This window comes from Lytechinus pictus, chromosome 3 (genome assembly GCF_037042905.1).
Source record: "Lytechinus pictus isolate F3 Inbred chromosome 3, Lp3.0, whole genome shotgun sequence".
Classification (NCBI taxonomy): domain Eukaryota; kingdom Metazoa; phylum Echinodermata; class Echinoidea; order Temnopleuroida; family Toxopneustidae; genus Lytechinus; species Lytechinus pictus.
In genome coordinates, this window is record NC_087247.1 from 56,218,221 (window position 1) to 56,236,333 (window position 18,113).

General features: G+C 33.0%; 1 protein-coding gene across 1 annotated transcript in view; it reads right to left on the reverse strand.

The window, feature by feature from the left end:
* The window catches only part of LOC129255476 (SLIT-ROBO Rho GTPase-activating protein 1-like), a 41,346-nt gene that overhangs the window by 8,748 nt on the left and 14,485 nt on the right, over positions 1-18,113 (reverse strand). The window contains exons 9-16 of the mRNA XM_064097400.1: positions 17,345-17,444; positions 15,381-15,441; positions 14,594-14,671; positions 13,077-13,211; positions 12,659-12,764; positions 10,413-10,625; positions 9,569-9,633; positions 8,439-8,613 (exon numbers count right to left, since the gene is read on the reverse strand). Coding sequence (XP_063953470.1) covers positions 8,439-8,613; positions 9,569-9,633; positions 10,413-10,625; positions 12,659-12,764; positions 13,077-13,211; positions 14,594-14,671; positions 15,381-15,441; positions 17,345-17,444 — 933 coding nt within the window. The remainder of the gene's footprint in view (positions 1-8,438; positions 8,614-9,568; positions 9,634-10,412; positions 10,626-12,658; positions 12,765-13,076; positions 13,212-14,593; positions 14,672-15,380; positions 15,442-17,344; positions 17,445-18,113) is intronic.

Consider the following 18,113-nt stretch of genomic DNA (forward strand, 5'->3'; position numbering starts at 1 on the left):
TAATAACATCCTCAATGATTCATTGCAGGAATGCAACTGTCTTGAGTCCAAAGTACAAAGTGCAGCTCATTATAGGCCATATAATCAGAGACCCACTTTGTGTTAAGGAAATAACTTCATTCTTAGTTTACAATTAGCTTATTTCATTGATGGCATGATATTTCAGCCCACTGTGTTGCCACCCTGATTTGCAAAATAATCAGCTGCATTCATGGTATATTGAGCTACAAGGTGCATAACCAATATATCCAAAAGCAGCTAACAAAATAACAATAAATAAATCAATCAGATTGTAGTAATCACAATATCTGAATATGCATTAAAAACTTCCTCCGTATCTCAGGTGACAACTGAACATTCTGATCAAAAGAGGTCTATATATTCTTTGGTAGCATGCTTTCTAAAAAAAAAACAATAATACTATAAAAAAAAGGATCAAATGATTTCAACTTGGAAACCTTACAGGTTACAGGAAGAGAAATGTTGTTTGCATCAATCTTCACTATATTGTATTTGGTCTAAGAAGCATAATGCACAGAGCAACTCAATATGAAGTCAGAATAATTCATCTACAAGGTGACGTGTCATACTTTATTAGACGGTTGCTCTGAAGTAAGGGCAAGAAAGAACTATTGTTAGTAGGAACAAATAATGATTATTGTAGGGTAGACAGCAACAAATGCATCATCTAAAATCATACACACGTATATGCCTTAGGTGACAAGCACAAAAAACCATGAATATTCATAAGAATCATGTTACAGTAATTTGAGCTAACATTCTTAAATGTGATTATGACTGAGTGACTTAGATGTAAAATGTTTCCTAAATGTAATTGGTTATATACCAGCTTGGTGTTGATGCAGCGGAAAGCTGCTTTGCCGAGTTCCTACGGGAGTTATTTCAACAGAATATCTGACAGAGAATGAGAGCAGCACTCCAAACTTTGAAGTACAAAGCATTGATACTGCAACATTGAGTTTCCAATTATAAGGACAGAAGCTGGAATGGTGATTTGATTTTGAATCCTGGACAGAGTTGCAAACTGCCTTTAAAATGCTAATGGTTATCATTTCTGCACAAAAGTCCTTGATGCACTATATAAAATATTGACTGTTTGTAACATCATATGACATTAATTTTTGAAAATATTTTATCTGTACTTCTTAAACTTTCTTAAACAAATATATGCAGTATACAAGATGTGATATAATTTATGCATTTTCTCAGGTGTAGCTTATTCTGAAAATGTGATTTCATTAATCAAAAATACAAACCCATTCAAATGTATTTTTTAAATGACAGGCATATGCTACTATGTGCTATTTTAGTTGTTTTAATTCACACCATCTTTCATAATAGTTTGCTGTAACTTTCTGTACACTATTACTTACATGGTCTGGACCACATAAAAACAAGTTTGTATACAATGAATTAAAAAGGGTTTGGTTAGAATTTGATGAATGTGAATTTTAAGTATAGGCTGAAATCCACAAAGTGATAGTTTCCTCTGAGGCTCCTCTATCACCCACTTTCTCAATACAGTGAATTTCATAAATACCCTTTTATTATCATTAGCCATATTAACCACACATTTCTTTAAATCCACCTTGAGTACATGAGGCATACATGAAAGAACATATGTTTGTATTCAAGTCATAAGGAGAGTAATTAAATAGTGCACAGTAAATATCAGCCACAAATCAATTTCAGGAATGGCAGGAGAACTTAAAAACCATACATTGTACATATTTTACAGTTATTTTATTCATTTTTTTAAAAGAAACAACAAAATATTTATCGTTATTTTTTTTAAGGAGCCGGTGCAGCCAATGTAGTATGAGTGCTCTCGGTGGACAATGCAAAAAAAATTTTTTTTTTAAATGATCTACAATCTCTTTTAAAAATATGATTACACATCACCATAAGAGAGTCAAACATGTTATTAAAATTGTGACATGAATCATACAAACAGATTTCCTACTGTTCATTAAGGGTTCCAAACTTCTCCCCCCCAAAAAAAAAAAAAAAAAAAAATACACAGATTTTAAAATGGAGTTAAGTGGCATTTAAAAAAAAACAAAAAACAACCAATTAATGATTCATAATTTTTGATCAGCAGATGGGAGAAAGAGTGCTACACATGTCAAATGTTTAATGATCCATGTTTAAATAAAACTTAACTTTAAAAATGCATGTTACTGTTTGGTTTTTATTGGATTGTGCATTGTGAAAATGTTATGAGACAATTTTTAAAATTTACTACCCCTATCAAATATTTTATATGTGATACATCTTGATTTATTAACATTTTATATAAGGTTTCATTTGCCTCAATGGGTAGATGTTCTTGAGTAATAATTATGATTATAGGACAAGTCCATCCCAACAAAAAGAGAAAAATCTAACAAGCATAACATTGAAAATTTCATCAAAATTGGATGTAAAATAGGAAATTTATGACATTTTAAAGTTTTGCTTGATTTCACGAAACTGTTATATGCACATCCTGGGCTCCGTAACACAAAGATTAGCGACCAATCGCTAAATGAACTGACCAATCAAGATCAACATTACACGCACATTTGGCGCAAAATACTGACCAGGAACCAATCAGAAGTATTCTCTCATATTTGCTATTCATCTCTAGTCTTTGTGTTACGGGGCCCTGGTCGGTATGCAAATGAGGAGACTGATGACGTCACTCCCTCACTATTTCTTTTGTATTTTATTATATGAAATATTATAATTTTCTCCTCATTGGTGGTTGAAACAAAAAACTTTTGTCCATGGACATGGATAATTACAATTGTTTTAAATTTTAATGGTTTAGTCAAACAGGTCCTTATTGTCAAAGCTGTAAAAATTGAAATATTGTATAATTCAAACAATAAAAAAACAACAGAAATAGTGAGTGAGGGGCATCATCGACTCTCTCATTTGCATGTTGCTGAGTTGTGCATATAACTGTCCTGAGAAAAATAAGTGAAACTTTATAAAATGTCATAACTTTCTTATTTTACAACCGATTCAAATCAACATTTTTCTGGCGTGGACTTGACCTTTAAGGCCACACCTCATGTATTATTAAGAACAATGGTGAGATTAATATGGGATGGTCAGTAAACTGCATTCAAGCACTAGTTAAATCACCAATGTATTGAGATCATATTCATTTGGTGACCAGTAAACATATAGCTCATTGCGGTGGTTAAATAATATCCATGTAATTTCTTCCATTTACTTTTTTCATATTTCGGTTGTAGTAGATTTTTTTTCCTCATTAATATTCTGTAAGGTGAACCTTAAACAAGAAATAAACAATGAAGGTGGGCCTTCAGCTTAATAAATTTAATAAGCATTGTACTAGAACCCAATCTTTTTATGAATTAGTGGTGAATCCTAAAAATACGCGTGCCTGATTGGTATACTGTTGGAATTTGTTCAATAAGTCCATACATCTTTGCTTGAAGAAATTGCTCATATGTATAATTTCTCTGATCATGTTCAGCAGATTTCACAGAGGGTCCCTCATTGAAACAAACAAGAATCATCTTGATATTGGGTTACATAACTGCTTTTATTCAAAATCTTTCAGTTTTATGAACTCTATTTTTTGTGATATAAAGTCATTGGAATTTCTTAATATTTTCAATTCATGAGTGTAATGCACTATAAATGACATACTAGAAGGCTATACCTGTTAATAACTATTGCACATGTGCTATTGCATTAAAACGACTAATAGAAGTGAGCAGAAAATGTATGTGAATATATTTTTTTAAGAGAGAAATTGTGAATGTGATATATGCGAAATAAATTAATATCTTGCCCATTACTAAAAAGAATATCATTATTGTAAACTGATTTGCAAGAATAATGATAATAACTTCACTGCATCTCCAATGTGCTTCTGTGTTAAAGGCCCATCATTACATGCCATTTGACTTCAGGACCTTCACTACACAGTATCATTATGTTAACAAGAAAGTGTGCAGAAAATTCAAACACAAATTCCCTCTGTCAATAAATTGAAACATCAGGGCTGACTCATGTTCCAAGATTCTGATGGTGTCTAGTCGGGAACTTGAACAAGTTGAAATAATGAATATCATAGATTTTAATTTAATACATGATTAGTCCGTCACACGTCCTCTCTTTTCTGTCCAAACTTGTCAATGTTTTTAACATCTCCCACAAGAAAGCCAACGTATCATGAAATATTTGTCACCACAGGGGATGCTTTGCAATTTAAAAACTTCACATCATAATCGACTGTACAGAGATTGCTTGTAACCGCTGCAGTGAAAAACACACTTTAAATGGTAACCACCATTTGAATGGAGACATCAGAGACACAGATAAACCCAGAAAAGAAATTAAAGAAAAACAACATGTCAATCCAACTTTCATGGTGTACTTTGTTAGAAGGTATTCATTTATATTGTGAGAAAAGTGAATTAAAAATATCTATAAACATTTTATTATCAGATAGAATATATCAGCATGCATTGTGAGGCTATCACTTTTTTCGCTTGAACATTGATATTGGAAGAACAAGTATGACATTGGATGGATTCTGGTATTTAAAAATGACAAACTCAGACCTATATTACTCGTAGCTTGTTTGTTTTTTGTTACTATCAGAATGGAACAACCTTCACTGAACAACCTAATACTGACATAATTATAAATTATCAATTGAATGTTAGCAAAACTCATAAACTTAAACAGTGCCCTTCTATTAATGTTTTCAAGAAGACGCTAATTTGTTTTGATTTATTGCGAGTAGTGTTTAATATCATGTATTTTTATTTTAAGTTTTTACCCATTGTATTTGTTTTTGTCATTTTGTTTAGCGCTTTGTAACTTATGAAAAAGCGCTTTATAAGAAGTAATTATTATCATTATATATATCCAAATAAAAAAATCATGCATGATTAATGTTAATATTAGCATGCAGGTTTTAAGGTTAGTTGTTTGAGGCAATGCATGGTGATACCTCACCTTAGCTTTCTCTTACAATAGAATCATATATGAACTCTGTCAGGGGGTAAATGAGTAAAAGCAGTAGCAATTTGGTTAAGATTCAAGTATTTTAAGCTTCATACCACAGCATGAAAATGGAAACTTCACAGCAAGAAAATGAGAGACTTTGAGTATTATCACATCATGCATTTTACTTCTGACACAGGCATAAGTTATATCTTTAATATATGCTGGAAAACTGATATCAGAATGGGACGCATGCAAATTATTTGCTATTTTGGAGGCAAATCAGACAATATTGAAAATGAAATGAAGAATTTATATGTTACTGAACTTGGGAAATATAATATATGACCCCCTTTTCATTGGAAGATCAAATTTTGAAGGCTCCATGCGTACTAGCACATGCAAATTTGATTAAGTAAAGCTTTAAGAAAGTTTACATTTGAATACATACTGAATTAAAACATCTTCTTGTATTCAACAATGATTTATTAAATGTGTAGACATCTTTTATAATACTACATGCCCACAAAAGAGAAAGGATCATATATCATGCACATAAAGAATAATGAAAATGATAAAAAATGAATTATGAGATCTACAAAAATTTGTCTTGGAATTGAAAGAAAGTAAAATGATTTACTAAAACAAGAACTCTCTTATACTATGATTCATTTCTAACTTTGCTGCATCATATCAAACAGATATAATTCTCATTCTTGCACTAAATTTAAAAATAAAAAAAATCTATTGTGCTGGAACTGCAAAGAAATCACTAAACTTTTTCATGAAGTGTTGCTGAACCCATTATCTGCAAAACTACAATGGTTTTCTAGCAAATTAAAGACATGATACTAGCAAACTCATTTGAACTTCTTAAACCTTGTTTTGTTTTCTGTATTCTACAAAATCAACATTTACGACTAAAATCAACCTATCCAAGAAAACAAAGGTCATTACATGCAATTCTAGATTTAACCCACTATAAGGCTGCTTGGAGCTACAGCCGGGGTAAAATATCCAAGTCCTTTGGAAGCGCATAGAGACATTATTCATAATGTGTTATGCGCTATACAAGAACTGACTATTATTATTCAAGGAATACTTTTGTGTGGAAAATGAGATTTGGTTGGTATAATCTGTCAAAGATGGGTCCTGAATGAGCCCCCCCCCCCCCCCACCCCAAATAAACAAAAATATCTATACACAAAAAAAAAAGTAAGTCTCCCCTAAATCAAAATGCTTTAACTTTTGAACGGAATAATTTTGAGACATATTTCGTAGGTGGTTTTTTACACTCATTAAGCAAATCCTGGGAGAAAATGAGATTGATCGGTTGGGTCATGCATGAGTAATCAAAGATTGAACTAAAAATGACCATTTTTGAAAGTCACAAGAGTCGTTTTTCAGATTGTGTAAATACAAAGTTGGGCAAAGGTGTTTTTTTTGTGATTTTTATGGTGTTAACATCGTTTTACTATCCATCATTTAGTCTCTCCACACAAAATTTTGATAAAGTATGTTCATGGTTGAGTGAGCACATTTTTTTCTGTGACGTATCATCTCATAGGGGTTTATGGTAGTATCCTCTTGTAACTTGTTAAAACATGTTAAAATTGGAAAATGTTAGTGGCTCCCCCCATCCCCCCACTGATTTGTCCATGAATTCAAGTGATTCTGAGAAATTGTTAAGAAATGAATACATTTATGCAGTAAAAAGAGTATTATTTTTTTAATTTTCAAGTGTGCTCGCTCAACCATGACAGTCAGAAAAGTTTGGAAATGGTGTGGTGATGAAAATGATTGATGATAAAAACAACACCAAGTTACATTTGAAACCGAATTTGCCCCAATTATTCACTTTTTAACTCCTCAAAATGAGTCTGTGACATTGAAAATGTTCCTTTCCCCCCTTTGAGGCGTGCTCACTCATCCATAAATAAACAAATCGATTTCATTTTTGCATAGAATTCTGCCCATAGATTGATAAACATTACTGCCAAATGATACTGCTAAAGACAGCTTTGAAAAAAAAATCCAACATATTGAATAAGGGGTTACTTATTCTCAAACATATCCACCCATAGTGTACACAATGTCTATGAGAGAGGAAGTCAAAATTTTAACAAAAGTGAAATAAGGGTTTGTTTCATAGACGGTTTTTGTAACTTATGCCAATAGTTTTCTCATGAAACTTCGCACATGGCTTCAGAGTGACACTATCTAAAGGGCTCGCACACTCAAATAACCATTCGATACGGCACAGATGAGGCCAAGGCCTTGAATTTCTTCTCATTTGCATAATTTTCGAATATTGTGTGCTCACTGAAGCATTAAACATCGGGATTTTCATAAAAATCAAATCAAATTAACTGTGCAAGAAGGTTTGTGACAGATATCCATAGCTTGCAATTGCATTTTTTCCAATAATGCAAAAAAGAGCTAATCACATTCCACATGTTCATTCAAGCGTGAATGTTTAATTAAACGCCTTTGAATCATTGAAGCATGTTAACTGGTCGTGAACATAACGAAAAAGGTTGAGAAAAGATAATTTCAGTTACCAAATTGAAACAATACTTGCCAATGATATTTGAAAATCGTATTTTTTGTTTTCATTGAATGTTCATTGAACCGTGAAATGATAAATATTGTTAAAGATACTCTTCCCAAAAATAATTGTCATCATATTCTATCATTTTTATCGATAGAAATGGGTAAAAAAAAAAAAATCTGACTGTTTATTCAACCGTGAAATTAAGCAAAAAAGTTGTATCGTCTTTTAGAAAGTTCCTTTTTCAAGCCTTCTGACTATTTTCCATGATGAGAATGTGGAATTCGTTCCAATAAACTGGAATCAAAGTCATGATATTTTGCTTGTGACTTTTAAAAAGTGACAATTTTTACTTCTGGCGGTGCTCACTGAAGCATGACATAAAATACGTCCTTAACATTCACTCAGAGGGTGGCTTATAAAATTACCTACACACTCATGTGAAAATATATCAAAAACTCCCAGTGGTTCTGAAATTATGGATGTTTGTTGTGTATATTTCAAATAATTCACTCCAAGCAAAGGAAAGATCTACCGGCTACAATGGTAGTTATCTTGGTAAAGACATACAAGAAAGATTAATAGCCACATTAGCCAAAAACTATTTATCTTAAATTAAATCTAAATTTAATTACAAACTTCATTATGTCAATAATAGAAGAGAGTACACCCAATATTATGAAAGTTAAGAATTTTGCTTCTCATGTTAAGTATGAAGATAAGCATGATATGTAACAGAAAAGCCATGGTAGAGCTGTAGTTCTGAAAGAGCATTCCGCTGAATGTTATATACGGTTTTTCTAAAATCATAGAAAGTTATGCGGTGATAAGTTAAAAAGGACCACACATATAAATGACACACACAGCATAAATGAGAGCAGATGAAACTTACATTTCTGCTAAGACGACATGTGATTGCTGTACAAGCCCCTGTTGATCACCTAAAGCACCCTTCCACCACTGATCATCCACCCTCATATACAGCTTTAGGGAATCCCCCTTAGTGAAAGTGAGCTCATCAGGGGATTTCCCTATGTAATCTTCCTTGGCTGTAGCTATAAGAGGCACTGCAAGAGAGAGGGCAATGGGTTACATGAAAGGCTTTCCAAAACACCAATGTCATTATTTCTACAAGATGATGAAGTGAATGATTGGTTGAGAGTATGTTCTTTTTCTCCTTTATAAATGGTCTATATTCATTAAATATTACTATCACCTGAAAAAAAAAGAAGATGAATCTAGTGCTTAGTATTACTAAAATATCAGCAGAGGAGATGAAACCATTTATTAAAAGATGCAGCATCTAAAGTTTATCTTGCATGGTAATTATCAAAATACATACCACAAAATTACATTTTCTTTAAGGAGAGCGAGAAGAACATGATTGACTACACAAAATGTTCTTCCTTGGCTGTAGCTAAGATATAATGCACTTTGCGGATTATGATAGACCAAAGAAAGGGAAAGAAAACAATCACATCTTTTAAGAAACTTTTTTTTTTCTAATTACAAACATTATTTCAAAGTGACATTAAAGTTTGATGCAAGAATATGCAAGTAATTTAGTTTTCATCACTCTTTCATTATGATTACTTAAAGCCGCACTAAAGTTTTGGTAAATCCCCTAAAAGTGTCTCGTCTTGATTTGATTACTACATTATATGACCATTAATGTCCTAATATCTGTTTCTGCATCAATGATTTTAACCATTACTGATAAGCACTCATTCGTTCAATATCCCAAAATATTCAAATTTTCACAAGGAATCACTACACTTTTGCAAAGATATGAATGTTAGGCGGTACTCCAATATAATTCACATTATTAACCTTCACCAATGTTTTAGACAGACTTTAACAATCAACTGCTATATGATTTTGTTTTTGCTTTGGTTTTTCTCCTTTTTTCGAATATGCAGAAGAAATATCATACCTAAAAATCTATAGTATTGTACTTTTCTGGATAATTAAGAAGGAAAGTGAAAAAAGCAAATCAAAGAATGAAGTGTAAAAGAGGCTTACTATCCATAGCATTATCTGTTTCATCAGCAACTGACTCTGGAATAGTCTCTAAACTTCCTGTGGGGCTGAAAGGGAGAGAAAAAGATAGCCATAAAAAAAAAATCATCAATGATGACTCGAATTCAAATTTTACAAATATCTCTTCATAATTCTCTTTTTACTTCAATATTATTTGTAGTTACACAGAAAAAAAAATATGTTGAACAAATGCATAATTCCCAATTAGATTTATTAATAGTTTTGTCTTATTTAAGAGGCTTTTTTCTAAATGATTTTTACAACATTAGACCAACAACCTTTTACATGAGAATTTTACATAAAATGCATTTACAATGCACATTTATTTCCATTGTGGGATAGTGTGTTGCAACATGCCTGATTTTTTTAATGGCAAGATCTGTTGTGGCAATCTGTTGCTTTCTATCTGAGAAATCCTTGCATCAATTATGTCATAATAAGAGATGCTAATGAAGAGATAAGATGATCAAGTGATAACAGATAATTTGGCTTTGCAAAGCTAGGATATCAACCTGCAATTTATCTTGGTTGGAAATCAACCAGTTATTTTACATTTAGGCTCATAAATTAAAACCAGTGAGCTCAATAATACTGTGACCTTAAGAAAAGTGTGAATTTAGCACCTTGAGAAAAAAGTGTGTCTTTTTAATGCAATCTATCAAGTGTAATAAGTATATGACATCAGCAAAAACATGGTTTCAGACCACAGATTCAAAACCATCTTTGTGCTATAGGGCTTAACTGTCCTATGATGAGAGGAAATTGAGAGAAGAGATATAAGGAAGATGCGATAGACAGACTGTTTCAAGATCAAGGTGGAACCTACCTGATATCAGCAGCATTACCACCCTGGTAACAGGGACCAGGGGTAGGTGGAAAGATCTCATTCTGAAATAGAATCATGGTGTCAACAAGGTCATTGATGTTAGTCTGGTAGTAGACCTCATCGTAACCATCAGGAGGTCGTATTAGGGTTGGCCCAAAACATAAGGCAAGATTGTGAGAGTCCATCATGTGCTCATCACTGTACTGAGAAAGTCTGAAGAATAAACAAAGCATTATCAAAATTGTTAAACTCTGTTCAGTTGAAGTGAAGAATTTCTGCATTTCACTTATAATGATGACACCAAAACAAAATAATGAAAACTTCTGAATAATATGACCACAAATTATAAATTAAAAAAATCTGACCATATGAAAATTAATGCAGGTTCTTTTCAATGAGGACATCGATCATCATCAGGCATTATGAGAGATAATTTGAACTAATTACTGATTTTTCATGACTCAGAGCTAAGTTTAGTTAAACCTTAACAAAATACTGCTTTACTACCAAATTAGTCAGAAGCAGATTGCACTGATGTGTCCTGAGCAATAGGTATCATAATAATTTCTGGTGAAATGGCCTTAACAAGACAGGATATGATTATGTATGGTGTTTGCTTGGCTCCCCATAACAAGCTACTATATATACTATTAACTGTACATTTATATTGAAACAGCAACAAGTGTCAGACGGTTATAGAAAGAGAGAGAGAGAGAAAGAAAGACAAGGCAAACGCCAAGCGTTGTCTCGCCTGCATATTGCAGTCATGAAGAGACTGCATGTCAAATCTGAAGGGTAACATTTAAGAAACTTTGATAGCTTTTCTATTGTACCATTGGCAAATTTGTGTGAATATTATAAATGGTGCAAAGAACTATAGCTCATTAAATAAATAACAGTTTTTAAAGAATAAACAAGTAAAATACAAAATCTGGTTCAGGTATAGAGAGTACTGAGTTCTGAAGTAAAATGTTAGTGTTAAAAAGTATAAAATTATAAAGTTCATGTCACTAGAGGAACAAAGTAGTGTGAAAGTTCATTGACCTTTGACCTTAATCAAATTCAACTCACAATCGAACCTGACCTGCACCTTCAAGAGATGGAAATCTGTTACGAGTTTGGCGATCCCACCTCGAAGCTATAGAAAGTTATTGTGTGTACAAAATAGCAGTGCCAGTCATGGAAAGTTCATTGGCCTTTGACCTTAATCAAATTCAACTCACATTTGAACTTGACCTGCACCTTCAAAAGATGGACCTCTTGTATGAATTTGGCAATCCTACCTCAAAGATATAGAAAGTTATTGTGTGTACAGCACAGCACAGTGCCAGTCATGGAAAGTTCATTGACCTTTGACCTTATTCAAATTCGGCTCACATTTGAACTTGACCTGCACCTTCAAGAGATGGACCTCTGTTATGAATATGGCGATCTCACCTCGAAGCTATAGAAAGTAATTGTGTGTACAACACAGCACAGTGCCAGTCATGGAAAGTTCATTGACTTTTGACCTTTGACCTTATTCACATTCGACTAATATTCGAACTTGACCTGTGCCTTCAGGAGATGGACCTCTGGTATGAATTTGACGATCCCAACTCGAAGCTATAGAAAGTTATTGTGTGTACAACACAGCACAGTGCCAGTCATGGAAAGTTCATTGACCTTTGACCTTATTCACATTCGACTAATATTCCAACTTGACCTGTGCCTTCAGGAGATGGACCTCTGGTATGAATTTGGCGATCCCAACTCGAAGCTATAGAAAGTTATTGTGTGTACAACACAGCACAGTGCCAATCATGGAAAGTTCATTGACCTTTGACCTTATTCACATTTCGACTCATATTCAAACTTGACCTGTGCCTTCAGGAGATGGACCTCTGGTATGAATTTGGTGATCCCACCTCGAAGATATAGAAAGTTATTATGTGTACAACACAATTGTGCCAGTCATGGAAAGTTCATTGACCTTTGACCTTATTCAAATTCGACTCATATTCGAACTTGACCTGTGCCTTCAGGAGATGGACCTCTGGTATGAATTTGGTGATCCCACCTCGAAGCTATAGAAAGTTATTGGGTGTACAACACAATTGTTGACGACGACGACGCCGGAAATAGTGATACCTATGTCTCGCTCCACTACGCAGGCGAGACAACAAGAGAGAGAGATAGACAGGGACAGACAGAAAGGCAGAAATGCAGGGGCAGTGGAAAGAAAACAATGGGGATAAACTACTTACTTTTTTAGGAAGGCAAAGAGATATCTCATGATGACCATGACAGATACTGGCACCTTAGAAATCAATTCTGCTAGCATATCTATCCTCTCCTTCCCTGGTGGTAATTCTGTAAGACATCAAGTTAAGTACACTTATTTATCTATAACTCTAACAAAATCATTTAAATGTTATTAAAATGGGAGTGACCTTTGACTTGAGAATGAAAATGTGGCAGACAGATGCAGGTAGCAAGGACAAAAGGGGTAAATCTAGATCAAAACAACACCACAGTAAAACCAGTCCCATTCGTAACAGCATTCCAGTTGAAATCAAATATCCAAACCCATTGATCATGACACATCTTACAGCATCCTTCATGATCTTACAAAGACTGCATTATCATTTTCATGTTTAATACAAGGTATTTGATTTTACTTACTAATGCATTCCATGAAGTCATCAAATAGACTGATAGGGAAGAGTGGTTCTGGAAGCTCTCTAAAGTAAGCCTTGAGGACACTAGCAACTACATTCACATCACCAGCCTCTCCGAGTCCATAGATAGGATCCTGGCCTGTAATAATTCAATATTTAACTTGACAGATAAGATTCATGATACTTAATTACTATTTTATATTAATATTTTTCATTTCCATTTTGGGGGCTTTGAAAAAGGAAAGGTTTGTTTTTAGCCAATAAATAATTACATTGCTATGCCATGTAATTGTATCTATTGTATCTGTTATTTAAATGTTTTTATGAGAAATGTGAAATAAATGAAACTGAACAATCTACACAACTTATATTTAATGCTATAAAATACATTATACACATTTAACCTTACATCATGTTACTACTCAAAGAATACAAAGCATGAATTTTAAACAAATATTTTCTACCTTCTTTATGTAAAATAATCCTACACGTTAACGATTCTGCCATATATGGTTTTACAATCAATCCATATCATATTACATGTAAGCTCAACATGTATTATGATTTCAATTAGATAAAACTACAAAATCAGCAATACCAACACTGATCTTTATTCTAAAGATATGAGTGGGTGTCGAGTATCTAGTTTTTTAATTTTAGTTAACTAATGCTTATAATGATTTCAAGTGCATATTAAATGGATTTCATTTACTAACAATTGAGTTGTTTGACTGTTGTGTATCTTGCCTTTGTTTGTACAATTTAATGTAAGAAATTATGTGTTTATAAAAAGAAAGAATTCTATGAAACTGACTTTATAGTTTATAATTTCACTTGTTGTACAAGGTGCCCACACCAAAGAAATTTTTAAGGCTTCGAACTTCTACACGTTAAAGGGGAAGTTCACCCTTACAAAAAGTTTATTGTTAAAATAGAAGAAAAAAAATATAGGTGAAGGTATGGGGAAAAATCTATTAAAGAATTGAAAAGTTATACAAGTAATATTTTTTGTGACGTCACATGCGAGTAGCTTCACATGTATCGTGAATTTAAAACAATGAAATGTCATTTTCTCACAAAATTGAAAATGGGTTTTTATTGTACTTTAAATATAAAACAGACAAATAATTTCACACCTGCTCCTGAAAGAACAAAATTTTTAATCATCATGAACCATCAAAAATGTCAAATTTATGCATTTCATATTACATAAAATATGGGGCCGCTGCTTGTATATGAAGCCACAAATCAAAAACTTTTAAAATGTTATAACTTTCTTAATCTTTAATGGATTTTCCTCAAACCTTCACCTATATTTTTTAAATCATTTTTCTGCTAGTTTTACAATAAACTATTCATCAGAGTGAACTTACCTCTTAAAAAAAGATTTTTATAAATTTCTATTGAATTTTTGTGCCATCTTCATGATGCAGTTTCTCTGATCAGACCAACAAGGTACCCCATGGGTCAATGGTGTACCTTTTATCATGCTTGTCAATATGAAATACTTGCAATGTTTACCTTTTTCAAACTTTTCTTTCATATCATTGATTTCTAGATGTGATCCAGGGAGACGGAAGATACCATGATGATTCAGACCTTAAGAAAATAAGATAAAAGTACAAAGGCCTTGAGATCACATTCTTGGTTAACAAATTACACTCTGATTGCAGTAAAAAGAAAGATAAATGGAGAGGTCATCATATCCAATTGACAATGCCAGTTAGTGAGTCAATGAATACCTGTCAATACATGCAATCATGAAACAAAATACCCATCAACCATTTCCATTGTATTTCATATTGTGTATTGTTGAAAAGAAAATGTATTTTAATGCATTACTTAAACCACAGTTTTAAAAAAAGTATTTCTATTTTATCAAGAAGATTTGTTTCAATGGCTCAATGAAACAGTCTCTCTCTATACATGTTTATCAATACATATCATACAACACTATAATTGATTTGATAAAACAAATTAATTCGAAATTTGAAATAAAAAGTGTCTTTTCTCTGCCCTATGAGTATACATCAGACATAATTATTCTATCTTTAGAAATATACAATAAAAAGTATTTAGGAATGAAATGTACAATTGAGGATCAACTAAAAAGTTGGATCATTACTGATTTTCACAATTAATGATAATGGTCTCGTCTTGATATGTATTAATTTAGTCATTGGAATGTGGGTATTTTCCCTAGAGTAGCACCAATTCTTCATTTCTTATTGAGATCAACATTTTGTTCACACATCATATTATGCCAGAAAATTAAATAGTATGAAATATATGAGTTGATGTGACTTACCATAAACTGAGATGAAATCTATACAACTAAGGACAATGGGTGGGATTTCATATTGTCCAGACTGAAACAAAAAAGATCATAAAACAGTGATATTAGATCTTGTTTTTCACTTTATATATAAAAAAAAATAAAATTTGATCATTTTCGCTAATGACCTGTAACAAATCTTTTTAAAATTCCTCCTCGTGATAAGTACTATCCTCAATACCTATATCTCATCATCAGAATGATATCAGCATAATGTTTATTAAATATGGTTTTACTTCTTTAATTAAAAAAAAAAAAGATTTTTTTCCTTCTAATTACAGATAAGTGCAGTGTCAGCAAGCTCCCAGGAAACATAAAAAAAAAAAAACAAGTGGAACGCCTCTGGCAGTCTCGCCTGCATTACGCGATTTAATATAGCAGCAGTGCTAACTTTGAAAACTACTATAAAATAATCATTCACAAAAACACCAATCATATAATACCACGTTCATTGACCATAAATGACATTTGAACGGTGACTTAAGACTTGTCAACTACACCCATGTCCACATTTCTTTCACCCTATCCATAAACTTTCAAAGTTGTGATGGCAATTCAACAATTACCCCAACATAGCCTAAGTTTATTGACCTTAACTGACATTTGACCTTGGTTTTGTGACCTGAAACTCACAGGGGATGTTCAGTGATACTAGATTACTCTTATATCCCAAGTTTTATGAAATAGATCCATAAACTTTCAAAATTAGGATGGTAATTCAACAAATACCCCCAACACGGCCAAAGTTCATTGACCTTTAATGACCTTTGACCATGGTCATGTGACCTGAAACTCGTACAGGATGTTCAGTGATACTTGATTACTCTTATGTCCACGTTTTATGAACTAGATCCATAAACTTTCAAAGTTATGATGGTAATTCAACAAATACCCCCAACTTGGCCAAAGTTCATTGACCCTAAATGACCTTTGACCTTGGTCATGTGACCTGAAACTCAGGCAGGATGTTCACTAATACTTGATTTACCTTATGTCCAAGTTTCATGAACTAGATCCATAAATTTTCAAAGTTATGATAGTAATTCAACAAATACCCCCAACTTGACCAAAGTTCATTGACCCTAAATGACCTTTGACCTTGATACGTGACCTGAAACTCAAGCAGGATTTTCACTAATACTTGATTAACCTTATGCCCAAGTTTCATGAACTAGGTCCATATACTTTTAAGTTATGATGTCATTTCAAAAACTTAACCTTCGGTTAAGATTTTGAAAATAATTCTCCCAACATGGTCTAAGTTCATTGACCCTAAATGACCTTTGACCTTGGTCATGTGACCTGAAACTCAGGCAGGATGTTCAGTAATACTTGATTAACCTTATGTCCAAGTTTCATGAACTAGGTCCATATACTTTCTAAGTTATGATGTCATTTCAAAAACTTAACCTTAGCTTAAGATTTGATGTTGACGCCGCCGTCGGAAAAGCGGCGCCTATAGTCTTGCTCTGCTATGCAGGCGAGACAATAAAAATGGAAGTGATAACATGACCAACTCAACCGAATTGGTAATTTTAGACATGCATGAATCATAACTTCCTATTGCTCTGTAATGAACTAACCAATTTTTCATCATTTGGTTTCTCCCATTTTGCAGTTGTCATATCAATCAAGTTTCACCATTGTTGGATTTCCACCCACTAGAAACTTACCGATCAATCCATAAATACAAATGAAAGTGTGACTGTATGGATTGTAGATTTTTGTCAAATCTCGAAATCAATGTCCCAGGGCATTGCACTGGTTTATGATGACACAGTTGGGGGAGTGTTTCATGAAATAGCTTGTCTGTAATTTTCACTAACAAATTCACTATCAGCCAATCAGATGAACAGATTTCAGTAGCTTATAACAGTTGTCAGAGATTCACTGACAAATTTCTTCATGAAATGTTCACTAGGTATTTAAGTACTCACTTCAAGATATTTCTGTAGGTCAGCACCAAACAAAGGCATGTAGACTGAACCCGGTCGCTCTGTTAGTCTCCCTTCATTCTTATGAAGATGATTGTTTGGTCTGAGCAAAGATGGTATAAAGGTGATACGTTACAAACATGCAACAAAAGGAATAAAGACGGGAAACAGTAACAAAAACAAAAATGAAAGAGATGAGCATTAACATTAAAGAAGGAAAAAACATTATTAATAATAATATTAATAACATTATTTAATAAGTTATCGCGTTTACAAGAAAAGTTAACGGATGGACAGACAGACGGACGGACACCGAGTGTGATACCATAATACGTCTCGTCTAGGACGGGGGTATAAAAAGTAATAAAAATAATTAAACAAAGCAGAGAAGTTGATAAGAGGATGTGATATGAAGAGACAAAGAGAATGACAGCTAGTTATCTAAACAAGTGGAACGCCTCTGGCAGTCTCGCCTGCATCACGCAATTCGATATAGCAGCAGTGCTGCCTTTGAAAACAGCTAATAAATAATTATTCACAGAAGAAAACACTAATATGATAATAAATTATTATGTCCATTGACCCAAAATGACCTTTGACCATGTGACTTAAGACATGCGCAAAACAATCATTCATACTTGATTACCCTTATGTTGATTTTTCATGAGGTAGATCCATAAACTTTCTAAGTTATGATGCCAATTAAAAACATACTCCCAACACGGCCAAAGTTCATTGACCTTTAAATGACCTTTGATCTTGGCCATGTTCA